This window comes from Ambystoma mexicanum, chromosome 12 (genome assembly GCF_040938575.1).
Source record: "Ambystoma mexicanum isolate Mex_15411 chromosome 12, UKY_AmexF1_1, whole genome shotgun sequence".
In the NCBI taxonomy this organism is placed as follows: Eukaryota; Metazoa; Chordata; class Amphibia; order Caudata; family Ambystomatidae; genus Ambystoma; species Ambystoma mexicanum.
The window spans coordinates 667,988,073-668,014,073 of NC_090936.1; the positions used below are offsets into that span (position 1 = coordinate 667,988,073).

The following is a 26,001-nucleotide window of genomic DNA, read 5'->3' on the forward strand; positions in this document are numbered from 1 at the left end:
GTGCTTTTGCTCATTCGGTGTTAATCCGTCCAGTGTTTTATTTTATCAAAAGTGGCAAAATGTAGGTACAAAATATAGTGATATAATGTTGGGGCCTCAGACTGCCCCTTGTTATTTATGTTATATTCTTTAGTGGACAGAAGTAAAGTTATAATTGAAGTACTAAAATGTCTTCTTTGCAGAGGGACTGTTTTTAGAACATAGTTACAAAGAAGCTACAGTATCTCATCATAGTGAATGCTCAATCAATACAGAGTAAATGTGATGTGTAAGAATAATGTGGTTGAAAATGCCCTTTATTTTCAAATGCAAACTCCAACCAAGCTTTGCACCTGAATCCACACTTATACGCAGAAGTATGCTTTTTAAATGTTGTATCTCAATGTCTTGCACACATCATCTGATGCACCAGTGATGTCGCTCACAGTGCCATGTGATATCATCAGTGATGTTATTTGTGATGTAATCAGTGTGCTTAGGTGCTACACAATGGGGGCCTAATAGTTAAGGTGGCGGAGCTTCCAGCACTTGTCGAATTTAAGGGGTTTTGTGGCATTAAGGAGGCACCTTAATGTCACTTCCAGGAACGTTTTTTCACGGAATAATTGCATACTAATACAAGAAATAAAAACCATTTGTATAACGTTACATATTTTTATTTTAAATGTTATTTGTTGATAAGAACTACAAATAAATGCTCTACGTGTAACCATTTGAGTCTTAAAAAGTCTTCCACATCCTCACAGGGACACATGTGTCATCCTTCCTTTTTCCAGGTCCCCTCACTCCACTAAATTGCTTTTTCCCGCCCTAACCCTCTGTCATTACTCTCTATCACTCATCACTTTGTGTAACACACATTTATTTCTGAGCGCACCTTGCAGTTTTGCAGCTGTAATCCTGTGACATTTCAGAAGTCTTCCCCTGATGAACCAGCATTTTCTACCCATAAATGAATCCCCAACTCACCCCCCAAATCCCTAACTTCACATGGTGTCTTCTTTACCACTCCCGACCTCTAGACTGATGTGATTGCTATTGATATTGGAATTATTATTGTGCCTACGGCCAGGCCATCTAAGCGCTGTTGTTCAAAACAATAAGTGTTCTCATAGGAGTGACTACATAAACAGAAGAGTTTTGAGTCTCTTTCTGATATCGAGAACATTATTAGACTCTGTAAGGTTGTGGGGGAGTTCATTCTAAAATTTCATGGCATCCTTTTTCCTCTTCCAAATAGCGTTTTGAGTTTTTTCATTTGCTGCTTCTCGGGGTAATATTGCGGAATCACTAGCATCGAGCAACACAATGATGGTGGCTTTTCTGAAAAGCCTACATTCTGAAAATCACCAAGGCTGATATATATATATATATATCTTTTACTGCTGTGAAACAACAGGGATCGAGTTGCACTCTTCGAAGCACTCGATGTTTAGCATCAAAAGTCAGAGTCCATTATAAATAAACTGCCTTTATTATCGCATCCAAGACATAGTAAAAGCCATCACATATGGCGTTCCCACAGACAATGAAAACCGAACGTTCAGCATCATGAAACGCGTTTCGCAACTTGCTTGTTGCTTCAACACATCATATATATGGTTTTAATGCACTCGCAAGTATTTGTCAAATATTTTCAAAATAACTGGATGGATTTCCCCAAACCAGTCAAGGAAATTAAGTCAATGCTTTGCGCTCAAATTGTTTCTTATTTGTTCGAAATCTGGCAAAAGATTTTCATGCTACATCTGTTCAAAATCTGCACTTTTTCTCTATGGCAAAATTAATGGGTGAAGGCTGAAAACTGCATTTTTATGTTTTCTTAATAACTTCTTAATTATTTAATTAATTGTTCCCACTATTTCCAGTTTGCGGGGCCCTTGACAACCTTTTGGTTTGGAAAAGTTCATATAAACCTTCCTGCGAGTCAAAAGTTATTAGCCTTGCTCATCCTGTCTGCTGCAAAGTACCAAGGTCGTTGTAACGGTTTTAAGGATCAGGAGGCCCCGCATCCTCCGTAAAATATTTTTAAAACTCCTGGATAGATTTACCCCAAGCCAGTCATGGAAATTAAGTCAATGCTTTTTGACCAAGTTGTTTCTCATTTGGTCCAAATCTGCTCACCGGTTTTCTCGCTACAGCTATTCAAATAATGCACCTTTTCGCTATGGGAAAATGAATGCACTGAAAATGGTGGTGTTTTATTTTCTTAATAACTTTATCATTTTATAACGTACTGTTCCCAGAATTTGCAGGTCAGAGTGGCCTATGACAACCTTTACATGTAGAAAATTTCATCCAAATGTAACGAGCAAGCCAAAAGTTATTCGCATTAGAAATTTGGAAACACATGGCTGCTTAGCATTTCTGGAAAGCCTCTCAGCCTCTCTCCTGCAAAGTGCCTTGGGAGATATAGCTATCATATTGTGAGAAGGGGGCCCCCTTGGCCCAGTCAAATATTTAAAAAATGACTGGACAAATAACCCAGACACCTGTTTGTAATCGAGTCCTCGCTTCGTGTACAAATTGTTTCTTTTTTGGTCCAATTACGTCCATTGGTTTTTGCCCTGTGCAGAAATATTGACTTTATCTCTTTGGGAAAATTATTGGGAGTAGGCTGTAGACAGCGTTATTTTGCTTTCTTAATAGATTTTTCATTTTTTAATGAATCTTTTTCCAAAATGTGCAATCTCGGTGGGTGGAGGTGGCCCTTGACAAACTTTTGTTTTGCAAATTACCAGCCAAATCAGTCAAGTGTTTCAAAAGTTATTAGCAATTCAATTTCTTTGGGTTTCCTATGGAACTTGATACCCTAACGATAGTGAGTCGACCGCAGCAATATAATAAAGATTTTAAGGAACAGGGGACACCTCCATGCCTCGGTGAAGTATTACAAAATTACTGGGTGATTTCACCCCAAACCAGTCAAGGAAATTAAGACAATGCTTTGTGCCCAAATTGCTTATTTGGCCCAAATCTGCCAAGCGATTTTCACGCTACAGCTGTTCAAAAACTGCACTTTTTCTCCATGTAAATAGGAATGGGAGAAAGCGGAAAACTGTGTTTTTATTTTTTCTTAATTACCTTTAAATGTTTCAATGAATTGTTCCCAAAATGTCCAGTATTTGGGGGGCCCTTGACATCCTTTCTGTTTGGAAAAGTTCATATAAATACTCCAAGCAAGTCAAAAGTGATTAGCCTCGCTCAGCCTCTTTGCTGCAAAGCACAAAGGTCGTTATAAAGGATTTAAGGAGCAGAGGGCACCCCATTCTTTGTCGAATATTTTAAAAACTCCTGGATGGATTTAGCCCAAGCTAATCATGGTAATTAAGTCAATGCTTTGTGCCCAAGTTGTTTCTCATTTGGTCCAAGTCTGACCAGTGTTTTCTCACAACGGCTGTTCAAAAATGGCTCCCTTTCTCGATGGGAAAATGAATGGGCGGAAAACTGTAGTGTTTTATTTTTTTAATAACATTTTCCTTTTTAATGTATAGTTCCCAAAATGTGCAGGTCATGGTGGGGTGCATGACAAACTTTCGGTTTGGAAACTTTCATCCAAATTCATCAAGTAAGTGGAAAGTTATTAGCAACAGAATTTTGGGGACAAATGGCTCTTTGTCATTTCTGGAAAGTCTCTCAGCCTCTCTGCCACAAAGCACCATAAGAGATATAGCTATAATTTTGGCAGAAGGTGGCAACCCCTTCCAAGTCAAATATTTTAGAAAAGACTGCACTGAATAATCCCAGACCCGTCCTGGAAATCGAGTCAATGCTTCAAGGCCAAGTTGGTTCTTATTTGGCCAAATTCCATCCAGCGTTTTTTGCTCTGCGCTTCGCAGAAATGTTGACTTTTTCTCTACGGGAAAATGAATGGGAGTAGGTCAAAGACCATGTTTTTTGTTTTCTTAATAACCTTTTCATTTTTTAACAAATCTTTTCCAGAATGTTCAATCTCAGTTTGTGGGGGCCTTGACAAACCTTTCTTTCCAAAATATTAGCCAAATCCGTCATGCAAGTTATAAGGGTTTCCTATAGAACTTGATACGCACCTTAACTATAATGCAGTGACCGCAGCGCTATAATGTATATGGAACATTCGTGCAGTATTACTAAACAATATATGTCACTTACGGCAACGATCTGGAGTACGCCAGTTGACACAGACACCAGCTGCATTGCATGCTTCTGCATACATTGCCACACTTGTGCAAAATCCTTGGTATTTCCCTTCAAAGTCACATACACAGGCTTCCCTGATACATGCATCATAGTATGGACTTGGGTCAACCTGCAGAGAGAAAGAAACTCTGTGAGAATGTGGCTGCAGTATATTGCAAAGACAAAGTATATTACATATTCTGAACTGGCACCCTGTTACATCGCGCATTAACTTGATTTATCACTGATTACCTACATTCCAGTTCCTTTCCCTGAACAATGAACAGATATTGCGTAGTCAGACAGCAAGGTCCAAATTACAAAAGTTTCACTGGTATATGGTAATATGGAACTGACATTTGCAACGACCAACCAGTGCAAAAACAACATTTTACATCCGTTTGTTGGAGCAGATATTGCTGCAAAATTGCTGTGGGGCTATAATCGTAATCTGTTCCCTAATCACTGATTTAGTTGAGCTATAGCAAGTAACATTATATGCACTAAAGTCTCTTCTCGTCAGTGCAAGCATATACCTTTTTGTGGCAGGCAGAAAATGCTCCCTCCTTCATCACCAGGCACTTCCTAAAAGCCCAGGATTGGCAGTATGCATTGCCATCACACGGGTACACTTCTTTCTCTGTGTCTTTGCAGTTTTGTCTGGTCTTCCAGCTGTTCCCAAACGCCACAACAGAAGGCACGACGACCCCACTTCTCGTAGTCATATCATCCATGCGGTCTCCATTGTAATTTCCGCAGAAACCACACAGTTTACCCTGGGAGGATTCGAGGACAGCATATGAATTTCAAGATCAACATTAATTATTAAATCTGAGCACACATTGACAATACATCCTTCGAGGGACACAACTAGAACCGTCAAACGATGAATGTTCTGATTACTTACTGGTAAACTTCATTATGTCTAGTCAACATTGCATCCTGAACCACTCCACGTCATTATGGTTCCATGTGTTAAAATTGTGGCAAAAATGGCTTTGGACACAAAATATCGTGGCAAAAGGCTGCGGCTTTGATGCCGCAATCCATGTAAAGGATGTGGGGGACACCCCTGCAACCCCCCGGACCCATTATACCATTTAAGGGGAGCGGGGGATACCCCCGCAACCCCCTCAACCCCTTCTCCCCTTAAATGGTGTAATTGGGTACACCTTTAACGGGTCAAACCACAACATTTCTGCCACAATTTTTTGTATTGGCGGCATTTTTGACGGGGTTTTATCACTGCATACCGTCATTATGTGGACCTTGCTCAGGTTGAGACTGTGCTGGTGAGTATGGAATTAGGTATGTCCTTCTCAGTCCACCTTGTGTTCCTTGTTTTATTGACAACAAGCTGCACATAAACACTGGTTATGAGCAGAGTATATGACTCACACCCGCGATGTATTTCAAGAAACACGCAGAAAGTCTTGCTGTCCTCCGCATTGCACAAAGCTGCCTGATCATCCCCAAAAGCCTGCTTGATCTGGTGCTCATGCCGTACTTTATGCACAAGCATCTTGTTGTGTCTTATGGAGACAACATCCTTGTATGAGGCGTGGGCATGTATCACCCATCCATCCTCTATTTACATATTCTGAAGAACCAACATTTTGGTGCCCATGCCAATTTACAATTCACCATTACTAATTAATTACCTGGCATAGTCCACAGTGGTCTTTCAATTATAAGGATATGGTTTGTGCTAATGTGTTAGAATACCACTACAATGTCTTGAACTCTTTTTCTCCATCTACAGTACCACGTTTCCCTGAGACTTAGCCATCATTGTGATAGTATTCATGTCTTCTAAAGAGGTCTCTTCCTCGAGCTTGCCTGTGACATTTACTTCACAGCCGAGTGGCCCAACAATGGATGAACTAGCCCTACTGATGCAGCTCTATTTTTCCACCACTGCTTCCAATAATATGAGCGCCCAGATGGGTAAGCTGGATTCATGATTCTGATGTGTTTTCGGCCACATGGTGCATGAGGGGCTTGCTCATGCGTTCAGTGCGCTCAAAGGACAGAAGACGCAACCAATATGTTTGCTGATGGGAAAGCAAGGCTTGATGAATACTTTGCACTGCACAATAATGTCAACTATAAACATCACGTCTTCCATGCGCGATTCAAGCAAAAGGTGAACAAATTGACAATTATGTCTTGCCCCCAAAAGCACACATTAAACATTGTGATTTGTATTGCTAATTCTAATGAAGAAGCTCTTAAATCGCAGGTAATCCCTGGCTGTGAATCTTACTTGTTTAAGGTAAAACCTCGACAGAAACCACTCATTTTGGAGGAACATCATGGCGAGAAGTGCCAAGGCAGAAGACCTGGATATGCTTACAGTGACGGAGCCTGTACTGCTGTCGATCTGTTAGATGAATGGCACACCCAAATCTACTAAAGTTTCTGGCAAACTGCTTTTGTTGTGGCTATGACTACCCAAGTGAAGGCAGGTTCCCAGAAGTTAGTCAATTATACAATGACTGTGGCTAGGAAGGTAATTTGAAGGTTTATCGTGTCTCCAGAATCGATTCCACATAGGCAACAGAACAGACTCCTGCGTATTACACATACTAACTTCAGAAAAGGGAGTAATGGCACGCCACAGAATGACTCTGGCAAACACCAGTACACTCAAATTGCTCACTGCACCGTAGCAATGGCCACAAATCATATCAGAGGGTTCTGCTACCTTGAATTCAAATCTTCATGGCTCAATGAGTCCAATTCATTATCTAGCGATGATAACTGGAAAGGCTATGCTTTTGCTCTGAGGAATACAACAGCAACAGAATGTTGCCAAGTCCTCTAATTTCAATTAAATGGCAGTCCACAAGCATTCTTAATAGACAAGAGAGGAATTGTCACGGTTATAGGGGGAAGTAAAATTCATTACTAAAGGGATAGCCTGATCTTCATCCATATTCAATTGACATCTATCCTTATGTCTCACAATCCCTGCTGCCATGTTTAGCAATGTTCTCTGCCTCCAACCCATAAAAAGACCATGCTGGCAGAGTTGGCATATATGTTATCAACAAAAAAATAAACAGAAGATGCCTTCCCAGCTTCAAAACGATACTGCAAATGGGCTTCGTGCATGTCTTTTATTGTCTGATCATGATTCAGCAGACGGGCAATTTGATCATAATTGTAATGCTATTCCCTTCCTTATTTCAAGGCCTGGGTAACTAAAGAATAGTCAGACTGAATTACACATCGATTATACTGTCAATCTAGTCCTCCAACATTACCTGTGCATTCTATTTAAGTGTCAACAATAGTTGGAACATGAACTTGGCACATTGATAAACCAGGACTTTATCAAACCAGGAAATTGGCATTTGCCCTGGGTTTCACCCATAGTCCAAGTCCAAAAAAGTGTGTGAGAGGTTTGATGAATCCTACACAGTCCTCATTAACACCCTACCTAAAGTCCCCTTCTCAGGTGACCAGGGAAAATCAGGCCTTTCCTGATCCTGACCCTGAGTGCGGTGATAGCCAGGATGATCACCTGGGAGGAGAAGGGCCTAAGGGAGGCACGAGGACTTTGTGGGATGAGATGTGGTATTTCTTCTTCCTCAAGCAAAAAAACGTCATTAATGCCGGTACATGTAATTGCAGATTATCAAAGAGATATTATTCCCTGAATTTAATTATCAGAATATTAGTAAAGACAATCATAACGGGTCATGTATTATTGAGAAAACATGTTGTAACATTTCCCACACTTTTAGAAACAGGAAACCCTGCAAGTCCCAGGATCTTGTAAGTGATTCTAACCCAGCACTTCACCTACGTCAAGGCCTAGCGTGGGATGCACAATTGAAACCCTTAATCATTTATTTATGTCTATAAGTTATTTTATTTCTGAAGGATGTACCCTTATATCACACCCCTCTCTTTGAATCCCCCCCCCGGTCACACTGAACCAGGAAGCAGGCTGTTTTGCAAAGTTAAAAATATTTTTTTTATGTATTTCACAATATATAGATCACACTATTTTAATGGTTATACAATGATCACCAATGGGGTGATGTCACACTAACAATTTCTTTAATCACAAGTAGTAATGATGGAAAAATAATGCAGCACAGCGATAATACTTTAGTGTGGGTTCAATCAAAATGCAATGTTATTACTCTTTCCCCCTACACACTACTCAATCCCCCCAATATGCAATATAAAGAGATGGAAGGAGAGAAAACAGATTTCAAGAATACAGAATTCAACAAACTAGTATTAATCCCAATTTCCCTCCAGCAAACACAGAGAGAGAAACAGGAATGATTGCAAACTTGTCAAAATGGTTTTGAATGTGGCTTTGAATGGAATGGTAAAAACACTGAAAATTGATTTAATTCACTAAAATGGTTTCAATACTAGTGGGAGCCACTATGTAGGTTTCAGATCAACACTAGCAATGATTATTGAGTAACTAGCAAGTTAAAAACTGAATTATGAGGTCAGATGCAATGAACAGCTATTAAGCCAAACGGAAAATTTGCGGCAAACTTTTCCGTGCACGGTAAGCATGATTGCGGACAAACTATAAGGAGGTGGGATGCACTTTTGGGTTCGTTGGGAAGCTGCGAATGTTAGTATAAACGGTGAAGAAGTTATGCAGGTTTTTGTGGAGGTCGTTTTTTTCAGAAAGAGTCACAATAGCAAAACAAGAATGTGCTTTTTAAAATTAACAAACAAGATTTCTTTACACTAGGGGAGACTATGAAGATGCAAACTACACGACAGCGCAGCCACCAGCCCAGGATATCACTGGATGGTTTGGCCTGCCGAGAAGCTTGCCTTTCTTCTGAAAATATATCAGCGCAAAGATGATTTTAACACTACTATTACAAAGGACTATAGGGTAAGAGAAAGAGTTCAGCAAGACAAAGGGCCTCATTACGACTTTGGCGGTAGCCATGCCCTTAATAAGGGCATGGCTGCCACCAAAACCGGGTCTGGGTTCCCTGAATGGAGAATTACCGGGCCATTCCAAGTTCGGAGGGCCCGGTAATTCCTCCTACAGGGAACCCGGGCCCGGACCTTCCCCATTCGAGCCCCCATAGGGCTCAATGGGAATGGGTGCGGGAGCTAACAACGGGCCGATTACGGCCCGTTGTTAGCTCCCTGGTTCCCTCGCGGACCACAAAACCAGACGTCCACATCGGGTCCCGCGAGGGGAAACTCGTAATCTTGCGGAATGGGTTTAACGGGTCCGCCACCATTAGTAGTGCCCGTTAACCCATTCCGCAAAGGTTATAATGAGGCCCAAAATATTCTAACAATGCAGTTCTGGATGTAAGAGAATGGGTTTGGATCGGATTACTTATGGATAATACACATGCTAGTGACAATCCTATGCTATGGATACTCACTACCAATGTTTGGAATGGACCCGTCAGGGATCTGGTCAGGGATACTTTCTGGACAGGAATTCAGCTAGCACACCGGACTGGACTCAAGGCGCTCTGGTTCTGCAATCAGCAAGGCACTCTGGACACCGCACGGTGGGACTGGACTGGATCTGATGGGTTCTGGTTCTGATTCGCAGATATCTGGTCACAGCTCGGCTCTACTTGGTTGGATCTTTGGATTCTGGCAATAATTCTTGGCAAGGAAACAGAACAGCACAGCTAGGCAGTTCTTTTGTTCCACTTAGAGGTCTGGGGTAAAATCTGGTTTCTGGATTTTTAAAGGCCAAGCTGAGAATGGTTCAGCTTTGGAAATGGGCCTTTCTGCTTTCAAAGTACTGGAGTCTGGAGTCTGGAATATGGATTTCTCTTGCAAAGTGCTCGACCAGCAATCGGTTGGTGAGTGAATGTGTGTGTGTTTCTAGGTCCTAAGCTATCTCTATTTATGTATTTCCTAAAAGGGTGGGTATGCTGAATTCTACTAGGCATATCCATAGGTATTCTATTAGTTAGGGTCTTTCCTCTCCCTTGATTTGAGAAGAAAACAGTGTCATCATGACAATGTGTTTTATGATCCAGGGAAAGCCTCCCCTTTGTATCTGCACATGAAATCTACTTTTCATACAAGACATATTTACAATTTTACAACCTTGATAGCAATAGCATATTTATATCACAGATTTTGTAGAGCAAGAGTTCATCCAAGCCCGTCGCGGTGAGAGCTTGGTTCTAGATTTGGCAATTTTTCGCACTTTTGGTCTGTTACCCAATGTCAGATTTGTCCATAATTTTACACATATGTGTGCATGATATCTGGGCATAATCATATGAAGTTCCATGTTTCTGGCATCAATACAATTGCTACAAAACCACAATTTCTGCAGTCATGTCCCTGAACATAGTACAGAGTTCTGAGTACTTTTAAAACGTGCCCAAATATTTCACATTAACAATACTGTAATTTTCCAATGTTTACAAATTCGCACAGTCCTTTGTCAGTCCTTTTTAAAAATATACTTTTCTGTGCTTTAAGAATACACAAAACTGTCTGTTCCAGCCCCCAAAGTTTCTGGTGGCTCAAGATCAATCCCTGCCTCTTTCCTCTGGCAGGGGCTTCTGTTGACACTTGCATCTGCATATCTTTTCAATCAAGGAAGTCCTTTGTATCTCCCAGGAGCAGCAGCTCAAATCCCCTCCCCTGTTGGGGCAAGCAGTGGAATTTGCTTTGTAGTTCTTTGGCTGGCATCAGTTAGTTTAAAAATCACTTTGTTTACATTTTCCTGATGATTAAAATAATTTTATAATTTCAAAACAGGCAAACAGAACTCTAAGCCAGTCTTTTAAAACATAGAGATTAAATAGTTGCAACCTATATTACTTTTGATGGCAAGTCACTTAATTCCAACCATTTGATTTCAACTGCACAAGTTTAAGCTTCTAATACAATTAAATGACAGCTATCATGCAGGGGGCAGGTGGTACTGCACCCATATTTTGACAGATTTTTACAGACAAGCACACTTTTCAATGTGGGTATTCTGGTGATGGATTCTGCTTTTCCTGACATTGTGTGCTCATGTGGATTCCTTATGTAAGTGACAGGTAACACCCAGCAAGGATGTTGGATATTTTCTGATGTTTGCAACCATTATATTATAATCTCAGCAACCAAGGAAAAACAGGATTTCAGAGCACTTCTGGATTTCCTTGCAATAAAGCACTGCCTTTCATGTAGTTTCCATTTTCCCTCTGTGGCAGCCGAGTGACAGATTTCAGCAGTGTGGTCTCCTGTTCCACCACTGACACAGGCAAAGTAGATTGGCAGCCATCTTTTCCGGTTTCACTTCACTGTCTCAGAATCCTCAAGGTACCGGGACAACAAAGAGGGCTGCAGAAGCACAATGTTGCACAGTGTAGCCCATTAGGGTTAATGACCCACACCTGAGGGCGGCTGAGAGGCATAAAAGGCCCCCTCAGGTGCAGGTCATTAGATCTTGATGGAGGAAGGAGAAGCAGCCAAAGCAGCAGCAGCAGTAGGGCAGTAGTAGTAGTGGGTAGAGGAGTTTGGAACTCTCGACAAAGCAGTAGAGGAAGAAATCATGGAAGAGCCAGGACGCTGGGACTATAGCGACAAGAAAAGTTAATGCTGGTCCTGAGAGAGTGACAGGTGCTTGAGATTTCATCTGCAGGGGTTGCATATCGGAAAGTTTACCTTTTCACCACTCCTCTCGTTGTGAAGCATTTGCAGGTGGCAGGCGAGCATCGAGATGCTGGTAGAGCTGGGAGAGCTGTGGAAGGGAGAGATGCCAGCCACAGGAAGCTGCAGTAGAGAAGTTGCCGGGCCGCCCAGAAGCCATGAAGCAGAGGAGCTGGAAGCAGCGAGACAATCGGATGCGCATGCCAGACCCAGTGAGTACACTGTTGTACTGTGACCCTGGAGTGCCCCGGGAAAGCCCATTAGCCATGCCCAGGCCTCATATTGAATATTGAAATTACATAAAAGAAGTTGACAATTGTAACGCATGCCAAGCTGATGTAAAACAAAGTAGTTGGCCTAATAAGAACTTAAACATCCAAACTGAAGGCTGTAACTATTAATATATATGTTGGGTTACAGTAGACCAATACATGAAAAGGGAACAAAAACCACCATTGCCAAAGCCAATGAAGACTCATAATAAGGCAATTGATAAACAACCAGTGTAACCCAAGCCAAAAGAAAATCATTGAGCCTTTAAGTGATTTGTGAAGAATATTGCCCATGTGTAAAGGGTGTTATATTAGGAGACTGTTTGAAACATACATTGCCTAAGCCAAAGAAGTGTGCAAGAGAAGAACATTTATTTTCAGCATTTGGTTAATAATACAAACGTGGAACAGTAGTGACAGGAGGGCTACCCTTTTGACAAAAGAGGTTCAAGAGGAGCAGAGCATTACCTGTCTTGCCTGTGGCAAACACATAGGTGTACCGAAAAACACCAGTGTGACTCTTGGTTCCCTTAAAGAAATCTTTAAGCCTAATTGGTTAAAGCAGAAGATATTGAGGTGGAACAAGATTGGCACGAGGGCTACCTTTTTAACAAAAGAAGTTCAAGAGGAGGAGAGCACTACCTGTCTTGCGTGTGGCAAACACAACAGTGTACTGAACAGCACCAGTGTGCTTCTTGGTTCCCTTAAAGGAAACCTTAAACCTAATAATTTGAAGCAGCAAACCTTGCTTATGATTTTGAAGTTGATCCTTACCACAGATATATTTAGAAGTAGTAGTTGGCCTGGCAAGGTAGTATACCAGCCTACTAACTTGGCATGATCATACATACCATGAGAGTATAATTCTTAGAAGCCCCCATCCACTTATCCACTTACCCGTATGGGATAAGCGCAGTGTCCAAGACAGCAATTATGGCTGAAGGGGACTCAGAAAGCAAACATAGTTTTGTGAGTGAGATTACAGATGAGATCGCAGTTTTACTTCCAAACACACCAGTTTGCGTCTTGGCATGTAGAATTGGAATATCTACTTGCAGACAGAAGAAACAGAGAAAAAAACAGGAAATGCACAGTCAGGAACATGGGACCCACAGTGGAGTCAGGCAGCTGCCATTACAGAGTGTCCTATGTGACTCCATGGGAATGGGGACTTACATTTTCCAGCGCCTCACTTCCTGGGCCACCGGGACTTGTAATGTCCCAGTGGCACCGGGAAGCCAGGTGCTGGAAACAGTGTTACGAGGTTGATGGTTACTGCCGTCCTCGTAAGGAGGCCCATTGAATCTAACTATAAAAGCCATTTTACAAGTAAAATAATTGCCAAGATTTGGGACATCCTGGGTGTGTAAAGGAAACTATAGATTTCTGCCCACCTAGCAGCCAGTGCTGGAGTAGACAAATACACTTAGACAATTCTGTGAATACTCAGAAAATGTGTGCAGGAAGCGGGTGTATCATGGGATACTCATCTGCCTGTGCTACTTATTTCATTGGGATCAACTGCAGCTTTGGTGAAAAGCCTGTGACCGTATGAACTAGTCACTGGGCATGAGATGATATTTTCTTAATATTTGCTTTAGCACATTCATGAACAATCCTTATAAATTACCTTTAGCCATCAATGAAATGCGGACTATATAACCATTCGGACACAAATATTTGCAACATGGCTTTGCATTTGCTCAGATATACCTGAAAAAATAATCAACAATGTACAAATCTACATTGTCTCGGGAAGATAGCTCAGGGGCAACGCGCTTGCCTTGGAAGCTTGAAGTCACGGAGCAGCACAGGTTTGAAAGCGTCACAGAGCAGCACAGGTTCGATCCCTGGGTCCGTGCTTAGAAACCTCTGGTATTAAGCGTGTTTTAAATAACCAATCATAATCATATTGCAACCCAATGGTGAGCTTGAAAGAATACAGAGTTGCAAGGAAAGTATTTTGATTTCTCTACTAGAGAAAAAAATCCAAAGCAAGGAAATCGCTTCACTTTTGGACAGACCCTCTTCCAATTCTGGATAAAATCTCCCCAGTTGCATATAAGAATCAGATAAAAACAGCTAAACACTAAAACCCTTTGTTCATGTAATTAGCTGAGAAAGATTGGAAAAACACTTTAATCAGAGTGAAGAGTCAGAAACAAAATGAAAATAGATGCATTAAAAAAATAAACCTGGATTTATAAATGTACAAAACAGGTGAGTACATATTTCGAATGAAAGAATGAGTGAACATTAACAATATTTGTTTCTGGATCAACGGCAGCCATGGTGTCCCAATAAAGGTTTTCTCTAACGCAATACTGTCTCTGTATTTTTTCTACCTATTGTAGATAACTTAACTCACAAATTATTTTTAAAAGAATGTTGCAAAATGGAGAAACCTGAGATGTTGATCCAGGAGGCCACTGGTGTCACCCTCTGTGAGGAAATCCACACATTGGTGACCGCCTTTCCATAGATGATGGTGGAATTCTATCTAATATTACAGCATTGAGCCTGGTGGAGACCATGGGGTCTTTGCTACTCTACAAATGAAGTTACAAATATCATCTTCATTTTAGGCAGTGTGAGAGGAACATTCGATGTCCACTGATCCAGAAGTGGGGAAAGATCTTTCCCTAGGATGGATAATTTGATATTGTCAAACACCCCAAAGAAGAAAATTCCATGGGTACTGGTAAGGGACCGGCACCGTTCATTCTGGGCCGCCACATTACGAGGTCTGCAGTGGATCCTGCTCTGGACGCCTGGCCAGACCAGATGTGCAGAGCGGGACCTGCTCGCAGACCAGGATGCTAACAACGGACCTGTCATTAACAGGCCCGTTGTTAGCATCCTCCCCATTCCCATTGAGCCCCATGGGGACTCAAATGGGAATGGGGATGTACCGGGTCCAGGTCCCGCGAAAGGGAATTACCGGGCCCTCCAAGGTCGGAATGTCCCGGTAATTCCCTATTTTTGGGACCCGGATCGGGTACCCGGTTTGGGGATAGCCATGCCGGTAAGAATGGCATAGCTACCTCCAAACTCCTAATGAGGCCCCATGTCCCTGAAGAAGCCCAGTGTCTGAAATTCCTCCAATCTTGCATGTTCCAATAGACACTGCCACTGGACAAAAGGTGGTGTGACGTAGCGTTAGGGAGAATTCTCAGAAATGTGCTAATTCCTCTCTACCTTAGAGACCCCCGGCAACTTTGATGGATTTTGAGGACTTGATTTTTTTACCTGGATAGGAGACCCTTTTTCCCACGCTCTCATGTAGTTTAATGTGATTTGGTAGTCTGTGTTTCTTTTGGTTGTGGAGTCTGACAAACTCCATAGGCATCATCTTTTACATTGCATCACACAGCACCTTCAGTGCAATTGCACAGGGAAGTCTTTCAGATTTCCCAAAGGTTTAAATACCTTCTCTTGGATAAACTCCTGTTTCCAAGAGGAGTAAAGTGACATTGACTTTACTTAAATTTGTAACTTTCTAGACCCAGCACACTATCTTACAATAGGGTGCTGAAGGGGTTACCTAGTATCCCCTTTGTCTAGGTTCACATGTAACATTTTTATATTACCCTTTCCTTGATGAATAGCTGGTGGCAGTGGTTTGTTTTTAACTACCATTGTGTGTTTTTATTGCGGGCAGCGCTCGCAGCCAAGGTAAAGCACTGATGGGTGCCATTTTTGTCAAAATGGCACAGTCTTCTTTTTTCGCCATTTCTTTGTGGAAAGGTCCTTCTTGACATGTACTCTGCGAGCCAAACCAGGTTTGGTCCCTTTGTATATTTTGCCTTTTGGCAGGTTTCACGAGTGAAGCCTGCCTCTGGCTCTAGGGTGTCTGGTGGGGGCAGGAAGTGAAGGAGGTGCCTGAAACTCCTTATGCTTAGTCTCCTAGGAGACAGGAATGCACTCTTAGGTGATTGGCCTGCTGGCTGTCCGGCAAGGACAGCCACCCTGCTGGGTGACTGACAGCTAGGCTGAAATTAATGGTAGAAACCTGCAAAAAAATTGTGACTTTTTGGCATGGAAGGCAGAGTAGACCACTGGACGAAGGAATCCAAAGAAGAACTTGAAGAGGATGCCTGTTGCAACTGCTGGATCGTTGGTTTGCCCCGTGAAGTCCTGCTGCTGTGCTGAAACTCCAAATTTGTATCGACAGAGAAGCCCCTGCAAGGACGACTTCTCACTTTGAGTTGGTGGGACCAATCAACTCCAAAGTAAGCCACCTGGACATCCTCTCAGAGCTGGTTGAAATTGCACTGCAGTTGCTGCTGGAACCGAATAGCCAGGGAGAGGAACACCAGATTGTGTGTGTTGCTTTTAAGATGGCCGAACGCTCCAGGAAGATCCTCCGGACTCCCAGGAAGCAGGACTGACCGATCCTGATCCCCCTCAACATAGTGCGGGACCCCAGATGCAAGGAAAGCCCATCTCGACAGCCAGGATCTGCAGTGGTGATATTTGCGGTAGACGTGAGGAGCTGAAACACTGAAGTGGCACTTGTTTGAAGTTTGCCGGTTGCGGTCGGTGACCATCCCATTACAGTGCAGGAGTACCCAGACGTCCTCCCTCTTGTCCCCACGACTGAGGCCCAGGAACACCAGGAACTGCATAGCTGTACTGGAACAGAAGTCACCTGCTGCACTTTTCCTCAACTTAAAGGTACTGTAAAGTCTGAGAGAATTTATCTCTTGTTGTGCTGCCTTGCTTGTCCTCATTGGAGACTTGTCTCGGTTGCTCATGTAAAGTTGCTCGCAGCTTCTCTACCTTGCAAGCCTAATCAGCCTATGGCCCTAATTTGATTTCTTCTATTCTACAAAGACTTTTTAAACATTGTGAAAGACTTTCTACATACCTGCTTCAGTTCACCTTGACTTTTTCTAACTTAACATTGGCTGGCCTGGCTCCCTGAATGACTCTTCTCTCCCTTGCTTATGTGTTTTGGCTTTCTTCCAGGAAACGGTTAACTGACTTTGCATTGGGGTGTTATTTTGAAAGTACTTACCTGCTTAAAGATAACTGTGTGAATACTTGTTTTATTCCGAACTTTCTTTTCTTGAACACTCCTCTCAAGGATATTCTAAATGCAACAGTGATATATTAATATCAACAGCACCCTAACTATTGAAGTCCCCCGAGGGTGTAGGTACTGCCTATATGTCATCCAAAATGGGTATTTACTGATTTAGAAAACTAAGAGTGTGTATTGCTGGAGTGTATTTGTGTGTTTCTTTATATGGCTTCCTTCTGAAGAAGGCTTATTCTAACTGACTGATAAATTAATAATCGTTTAATCAAGAAACCTTGTGTAAGAGTTTATTTGAATACTTGTCACTGTGAATCTCTGTGTAACTCCCCTACAGCTCACATTGATCCCTCTTGAGATAAGCCTGGCTACTCGACTACGCTGCCAACCCTGTGTAGTACAGACTTATATCAAAGGTTGGGTTCCTATTGCCAGGAGGTCAGGGTTGTTGTAGTGCACCCAAAGGGTACTGGATACAATCTTGCCTAACACATATGTTAGTCATCCCCTTTGGGTCAAGGGAGGGGAGCCTACCATGCAAAACCCTACATAGGGTCCAGGGCAAGCGGGACAAGGATTACCAAAGTCAGGGTGTCACCCAGCCTCCCTCTCCCTACCAGATTCAAGTGTGTGTTGGGTACATGGGCAGTGATCCTGTCCTTAATAGGCAAGGCCCCTTTAGGGTGGATGGTTTGCTGACTGACCTAAATGCTGATGACCAATGGAATCTTCTCCTAAGTTCCTGGGAGGTACTTAAACCCAGCAAAAAGCAAATATGAGAAAGAGCATCCTGAAGAAGGGAGTCCTAAAGGCCAACCCACGCTCAGATGTGGAAGATGCAGATGAAGCCTCTGAGAGAGGTAGGAGAACCACTCTGCAGGTGTGGTGGGTGGAGAGCAAGACCTCTGAAAGCACAGCTGCAGCTTTGATGAAGGCAGGGACCCCAAGGACGATGGGGCCACTGAAGCAGGGAGCATGCTGTAACTTCACCTGAGATGCCGGTGTCCCGATGCGCAAACACAGCTGAACTGAAAGGGTTCTCGAAGATCTGCTGAAGCATTCGCACAACCCGAAGAGGAGGTGAATCTGCAGAATTGCCAGGAACTGAGACCCCCAACGCCAACCATGATTCCTGCCATATGATACGTGGTTTAGAGGGGAAATTGAGGGTGGTGCGGCCAACAGGAAACAAGCTGAGCAAGCCAAGGGCTCTCTGAGGTCTGAGAAAAGCAAAACTCTGTGATGGGATAGATGAAACAAACTAAAGGGACGGAAGGAGCCCAGAGTCCACGGGGACCCAAGAATAGAAAGAACCTGAAAGGAGATGAGGGAATATCACAGAAGCAGACCGATCAAGTCTATAGCCTACACGGGCTGAGAGAATATAATTCCTAGGAAGGGATTAGCAAGGGAAATTGTACTGCAGGGCTGAGCTTCCACAAAACCTCTGAGGCTACTGTCATGGAACAACCACTAAATCAAATGCCAACAGACATGCAACTAGACCAATAAAAGAATACGGTTAGTCTGCAATTCGGAACTTGCTGAGGTATTCCTTCACAATATGCACAGGATCAATGGAAGTGGGAAGCTGACAGAGTAACGTGGTAGGAAACCTTTCTATTGATGACACCCTCTGCCTGATATATAAACACAGTCAGAGCGAGGAATCAATTGAAAGGGCTTAAAATGAAGACACTCACCAAGCTGTGTAAGAGAAACAAACAATCAGTATGAGTCTTCTAATGGTTCTGTATACCTTTCACTATGTCTCCACTAACCTTATCGGGAGTCTTGAGCAAAGAAGAGAGTTGTAGTCAAATAGTCCACAAGTAGAAACAACGACCAGGGAGAGGAATGGTAGTAGGATATCTAATCCCGAAAGGAATGAGGGATGAACTAGAGCCGGGTTGGTGCACCCAGGAAAGCGTCCACAAGTTCAGTGCACAAAAATGAAAAAACAATACTCCAAATAGATCCTCCGTTGAATTTAGTCTAGATGTCCCTTTGGATAAATGAACAGTTCACACTGGAATCCAAAAGTAAATCCTCCCTTGGAAATAGTTCAAATGCCCTTGGAAAAACTCATAACAAATAATGCAGTTCTCCAATCAGAATATTGGCTGGTGTTATATACCTGTGAGGGTCCAGAATATAGCAGATTCCCTTCTACTGATGCAGGAACAGTGGGGAGTAGCAGCGGTCTTGCGGAAGAATAACTGTTCACCCTGTGTTAGTTGTTTCCGATGGGAACGTTGGAGAGATCCGAAACTTGCTCCCCTCGGATGGACGTGACACATCAACAGACAGCGGAAGACAACCAGACTATGAATCAGCTGAATAAGTTCCGACTCGTTTGCCGTCTCGGAAAAGGAAATGAAGGTTAAAGGAATAACCCTCGGTCTTCAGGCATGACAAGAACAGCAACCACTGAAGTAAATGAGAAACTGGTTGCATAACAATAAATGCCAGTAACGTGCAAAGAAAGAAGTTTCCCAAGAATAACCACAGCTTCAATCAGGAACATACGTCAATCAGAAGCAGCGTTCTGCTTGAGGAACGCACCTAAACACTCAACGTAGCAACGTGAATCACGTAACCACGTGACTCAAAGGGACCACGTGACACCTAGCAATGTTTATGCAGGTAATGCCGCTTTCCCGGGAGAGCATCAAAAAGCCTCCACTTTGTATAGAACGGTTTAACTGCCGTTCTGAAAGCATATTGATTCCGTTGTACAGTCACACCAGGGAAGGATGCCCTGATAGGCAGAGGCATGACAGCTACAGACTGGAAAGATAACTGAGCCATACAAAATGAACTTTTTGATTGTTGTCCTTGGACATTTCAACCTATCCAGGTATCAAAACTGCATCCCAGGAGGAGGGATATGTTTTGGACTACTTGAAGAGGACTTGGTGGTATATCAATACGAGGAACTATCTGTTCTTTTGTTTTCTTTTCTGAACTTTAATTTTGCAAGTCTACACAGCAGGGAACTGTAAGAGACTCTAAGAACATTGTGAGGAGAAGGGTCAGAAAACCAGCCACTAGCATGATTAATAAGGGGAATTAGCTCTAGACTAAGCTAGGTCTTATTTGCTTCTTCCTTGTTTCTTTGTTTTCTTTCTTTCTTTCATTCATTCTTTCCTTCTTTCTTTCTTGGATGAAAATAGGTTAGAATAGTGTTTGGACAGAGGACAGATATGATTTTTGTGAGACATCCTGACGAGCGCCTGTTTTGTTTTGTAGTTTAGGGCATTCACCATACTAATTAGCGTTTAGATTTTATTTTTTTGCTGATCAATGAAGAACTACGTACAAACATGTCCTCTTGTCCATCTCCTCTCTCCTGTCACTCAACACACTCCTTGGAATTTTGAGGCTGGATGTGTTTCTCTGGGATGCGATTTCAATGGTTTGAATCCTAGCTATCCAGCAGACACCAGGCTGCACAGAGGGGCACATTCAGAGCCAAACAACACCCAGTCACTATGTGGTCCACCAATGCTCCGTCCCCACCCCACTTGTCTTCAATTTGTATCTGGAACCCTTGGGAACTTTACTAAATAACCCCAACATAGCCATCCATCAGTACGCCGATGACGCTCAGCTGTACCTTAAGGTCAGTGGACCCAAGGAAAGTTCTCACATCCACAAATGCCTGTCTTCTTTCCAAACATGGATGTCAAACATGTCCCTCAAACTGAACCCCACTAAGACTGAATTTGTCTTCATCGGTCCGAACAGCAAACAACAAATCATGGAACCATGACTGGATGACATGTGCCTAGAAGGTTTCAACCTTCATATGTTAAACCCCTGGATTTGCTTGCTGAATGTTGCCTTTCCATCCAAATGCACATAGCCAAAAGCCTATGGGGAAAGAGCGTGGTTGTGTGCCTCTCCCGCCAACCCCAGGACATATCTAAAGGAGACTCACCACATTGGAGCCACACCCCCTCCCTTACAAGTATCCTGCACCCTCCCTGCAGGTGAAGCACGCAGATAAAGGGTGCAGGTGTTTGCTGCTGCCACCAACACCAGGAATCCAGGACTGGTTAAGGGGGACTCGCTTCATTGGAGCCATGCCCGCTCCTTTACAAGTATCCCGGACCCATCCTGTAGGGTGAAGCCCACAGGGAAAAAGGCACAGGTGTTTGCCGCTCCTGCCTACACCAGGACTTCCTAAGGGGGACTTGCCGCGTTGGAGCCATGCCCCCTTTTACAAGTATCCCGAGCCCTCCCCACAGGGCGAAGGCCGTGGGGAAAGGGCACAGGTGTCTGGCACCTGTAGGGTGTTCTGTGCCCTCAGGAAGAAGGAGAACGTTCCATGATGGTGGTGAAGGATAAGGTGAAGGCAATGTGTTCAGCGCATGACCAGGTGAGAGGTTGGGCTGGGGGGATCCATGCCTTGTACTGCCCTCCCAGCTGCTGTGTTGGTCAATTACCACAAGAAGCTCTGCACCACACCTATCATCTTTTCCCCCACTATGCTTTGCAACACAATGCAAAAACGGAACATGTTGGCAGTTAAGCAGAAAATCTTACCACAACTCACTTCATTTGGGGGTAAAAAGACACAGCCCTGAAGCCCTTTGAGACTTTTGGGGGAGGCATAATGTGATTATGAAAATGCATTGGAGGGACAGGGTCTCCATTTCCTTGTCCTGTACTCCCTTATCATGTGTGTTCTGTGTTGTTTTCTGCACACAGGTCCATGTGGGACTCGTGGCAGTGAAGCTCTTCCTCTTTTTGGTTGTGGCGAACAGAGACCCTTGGGATACCCTTATGGCACCCATGAGTGGGGTACAACCAGGGACGTCATTTCACCAACATGCCAGGGGTAGTGGAAGTGACATCACATGACCCTTGACCCCTAGTGATATCACAGGAAGTGATGTCATTTGACCCCACCCCGAAGTGATATCGCAGGATGCGATAGAACGCGACCTTTCACCCGTTGACAAAACAGGAAGTGCTATCACATAGCATTGTACACTACAAAAAATATGGTTACGATATCACTATAATGTGATGTACATTTCATACAAGAATGGATCGCCCTATGTATCATTAAGATCAGTCCCATATTATCAAATTACTGTGAATGCAAGCAGACGTCCATGACCAAATGATAATGATGTGTTATTATATAGCACTTACGCTTAAGAGCTTTATATAGAAAAAACATACACCCAGTATCACCCAACCTGTGTTGGTACTCAATTATCGACCTCAGAAGGATGAAAGGCTGAGTTGAGGCATTTAAGAACAGACTAAATCAGTGACTCACCCCCTGAAGTGTGCCTGAAATAAACCTTTTATGAGTCTAGCTATTATTGTATAGAATTCCAGAAAGACACATTATTTGGTATTCCTAATCTTTCTTATTTAGGGTCAGTGCTGAAAGTGTTAGACTTGTGTCACTCCTTTTCTTCTTTTTCTTCTTTTTTTTAAGCGACTTTAACAAGAAAGCCAGCCACTCCATAACTAAAGAGCCACATGGTGCTGACCATGCTTGCATTACAAAAAAAAAAAAAACTTTTTTCCTTTTTTTCCCCAGAGGTCGCAAGGGTGACCACAGAGGTCGCAAGGGAGACCTCAGAGGTCGCAGTTGCAACCTCTGGCGACCCTTAAATGACGTCCCTGGGTACAACCCTGTACCCCTAGTGTAGGTTTTTGGGCACTTGCGTGTGGCTCACAGAGCACATTATGGGCTGGTGGCAGCTCCATGCTGAATGTGACTGCTGCTCTTAGTATCCTCCATTTTGGGATACCCAGGCCCTGCCCTAGGAATCAGTGGATTCCTGATGGGAGACAAGATGGCCCCTGTCGCCTCTTGGTTTCTATTACCTGTTACCTATTACCTATTACCTTGGGTGAATGGAGTGTGTCACCAATATGCATTCCATGTTATGGGTGCCTAGTACCTGTGTGTGTGACACAAAGAATGAGACAGCCTTGCCTGAAACTGACATGAATGCAGTGTAGTGTGCTGAAAGGCTTGGTGCTTGCCCCAATCCACATTCCTCGTTATGAGTGTCTGGGTGGATGTGAATGGCCTGAATGCACTGTGAGCCTGATTGGCTGACTGCCTGCATGAATGCCCTTCTGACTGATTGGCTGACTGAGCTTGGCTCAGCAGTGTGAATGAGGGACAGACCTGTATATTTGGGGACCTCTCACTTACCAGAATTGTTCAGAAGCTGAAGTTGAAACTTGAAGCTGCTAATCGCTTAAGCCCAGCTGAAGAAGAAAGTTTGCTGCTTCTCACCGTCAACAGAATCCGAAAGCTACCATGTCTGTCAAGGAGTGATCCAAGAGAGGTCCTGTTTACGGGTCCTCTTCCTGAGCTACGAGGGAATATCGTGCAAAAGCTTATCTTCATCAAGGCACCCTGGAAATTAGTCCCAAAAAGCAGTCGACCAGAGACGGAGTCTGCCAAGAAACATTGGAGTAAAGCACCAGGAGATCAAGGCCGTCAATATCCATCACCGCCAACCAGGGTTCGGAGGATCTCTGTGACCTTGATGACCGGAGACGCAACGCTCCACCATTGCCTAAAAACATTTAAACCAAGAACTCCCTTGCCATCACCGTCAACTGCTTTTTCCTGCCAGACAAATTCGAGGTCGCGGACGACCGAGGAGAATCCGCCGGTGGGTTTGCCACCACCTGAAGTCCACAAAGACGCAGACCAGTGAAGATCCAGCTGTGGTTGAGTCCAGTTTTTGACCAGGAAACAAGACTATTTTAACATAAATGGACTACGCTTGTTAATACACTTCATTACAGATTGCCCAGGTGGGGGGATCCTCACACAGAATTGTGTCTTAGTAGCAAGAGAACCATTCTGCCATTTGTTAACCTAACTTGTCCTCATTCCTATGTCCGATAGTGATACTCATTACTGTTTGATTCGTATGCCATTAGAAACTGTCAGCAGTTGGTGCATTTTAAAGGAGTCAATAGTTAAGGGTGGTACCACATAGACATTGCATATATTTGCCATATTAGGTTTGCCAAAGTACAAAGTGTGTTATTAATTGATGTATATATAGTGAACCTTAGTTATATAAAGAACTGCGTTAGCACATAACAGTGTATGGCCATTCCTTTGTGGGGGGCTTTGAGACTACACTGTACTTAGGAACCAGCCTGCATCACCTCCTAAGGGCTTAAGCCTTGGTTGCTCGTCCATAGCTACTATATAGAGAACCTTGGCTGGAGTGCTCTGTGTTTCTATTCTGCCATATAGAAGGCAGGATTACAGGTAACCCCTCCCTCCAGTCTTTACACATACACCCTGATCTACAAAATCAATACATTCCTTGATGCCAACCAGGACACTTGGGGGGTGGGGGGCAAAGATAATGAAAAAGAGGCCCAGGGCGGCTTATGCGCCAACACTAGTGGCAGAGTTGACACTCGCAGCCCTGTGTGTGGGTTCAGTGACACGGCCATAGACAACGACATAACTGACCCACCAATGCCTGAGGCCCTGGTTTGTAATTAGCCCATTTCCAAGGCAGATCTACTCTATATGGGGGATGCAATTGGGCCCCACCTTCCAATATGCACCAGGTGCCCACTGCCGACCACCCTGACCCCTCTCCAACCAGTTACAGAGCGGGTGAAGATGAATCTGCTCTGTCAGTCCAGATCCCGAGAACAGTGCATTTCTAAATTGGCCACAGAAGGAATCACTGGCCAGGGAAAGCCACAAGAGAGCCAAAAAGGAAAACACGATGCCAATGATGCATGGCCATCAACCCAATTTCACAATATTAGTATTGCCCTCAGCTCCCATCAGCTTTGCTGCACCCACAGATTTTGCGGACAATGAGAATGCTGAAAAGCATTGTGCTGCTAAAGTGGCAAGTCCCTTTGCTAGGGGCACAGACCCAAATAAGAAGGGTCTGGACAGCCATAGAGGGGCCGCAGAGAGTGGCTCCTTCCAGTGTGGCAGCCATAACACTCTACTCGGAGCGCAAAACCCGGAACCACTAGCAAAGTGGGTACCTGTGGTCAGTGGGTGTGCATGTAGCCTTGTTTTGACCAAGTTGGCAGATGTAAAAAGGCTGCTCATGGATCTTCTTGAAACCCATCGAAGGGAGGGGCAACGGGGGAGCAACCAACTGAACTGGACGAAGCTGTGGGGACCCTAAAACAATCATAAGTGGCAGACTATGTTTATCCCACAAATATGATTAGCATTAACTTGGCTGGGCTGGGGCCCAACAGTGAAACTATAGAGAATTTAGGCCCCAAGGGATCCCAGGTTCAGACCCATCCGGGTTCCCACCCTCATTCCTGGATTATTGAACATTGCAGCGCGACCATCCCTGCAGATCCACGGTCCGAGGGTGGATTATGCTTTTAATGCTAAACCCCGGCTGGTAATCTGGCCACCAGGGCAGGCTTTGTGGCACCTAGCTTTGCCCCCGAAAGTGCTCACCCTTGGGCTTGCAGACCACAGCATTGGCAGGTTATGACAAACAGCAAGTTGAGAGGCGGGCAACAGGGGGGTTTGAATACTTGCACAAGGTTCCCAAACTAGCCCCTGACCATTTGGAAACCATGGAGACCCTACCAACACATGTATTCCTTGCCTTTGTGCTGTAAAGTGTTGTCTTTTTGTAACACACAAGGCCATCTCAAACTGTACTAGATTGCACGACCAGGGAGTGGGTGCCTTTGATTGTATCCGGAATGATTTCAAGGGCCATGGATTAGCCAAAGGCATATTGGGCTTCGTCACGAAAAGCCACCCCTCATAAAATAGTATGATCAAAATAAGATCCCATTTTACGCATACAAATGCTCATCCCCCTGTTATTAGGTAACATTATTCTGTCCTCTCTGGAGCAAATGCAGTCCCACTGCGGAAAAGGACCT

The 26,001-nt window shown here is 43.7% G+C and overlaps 1 protein-coding gene across 50 annotated transcripts in view; it reads right to left on the reverse strand.

The window, feature by feature from the left end:
- Positions 1-26,001, reverse strand: part of LOC138513982 (mucin-19) — a 1,848,798-nt gene that overhangs the window by 862,027 nt on the left and 960,770 nt on the right. For all 50 annotated transcript variants that reach the window (XM_069629210.1, XM_069629207.1, XM_069629194.1 and 47 more), the window contains exons 47-48: positions 4,695-4,934; positions 4,132-4,288 (exon numbers count right to left, since the gene is read on the reverse strand). In XM_069629210.1, coding sequence (XP_069485311.1) covers positions 4,132-4,288; positions 4,695-4,934 — 397 coding nt within the window. The remainder of the gene's footprint in view (positions 1-4,131; positions 4,289-4,694; positions 4,935-26,001) is intronic.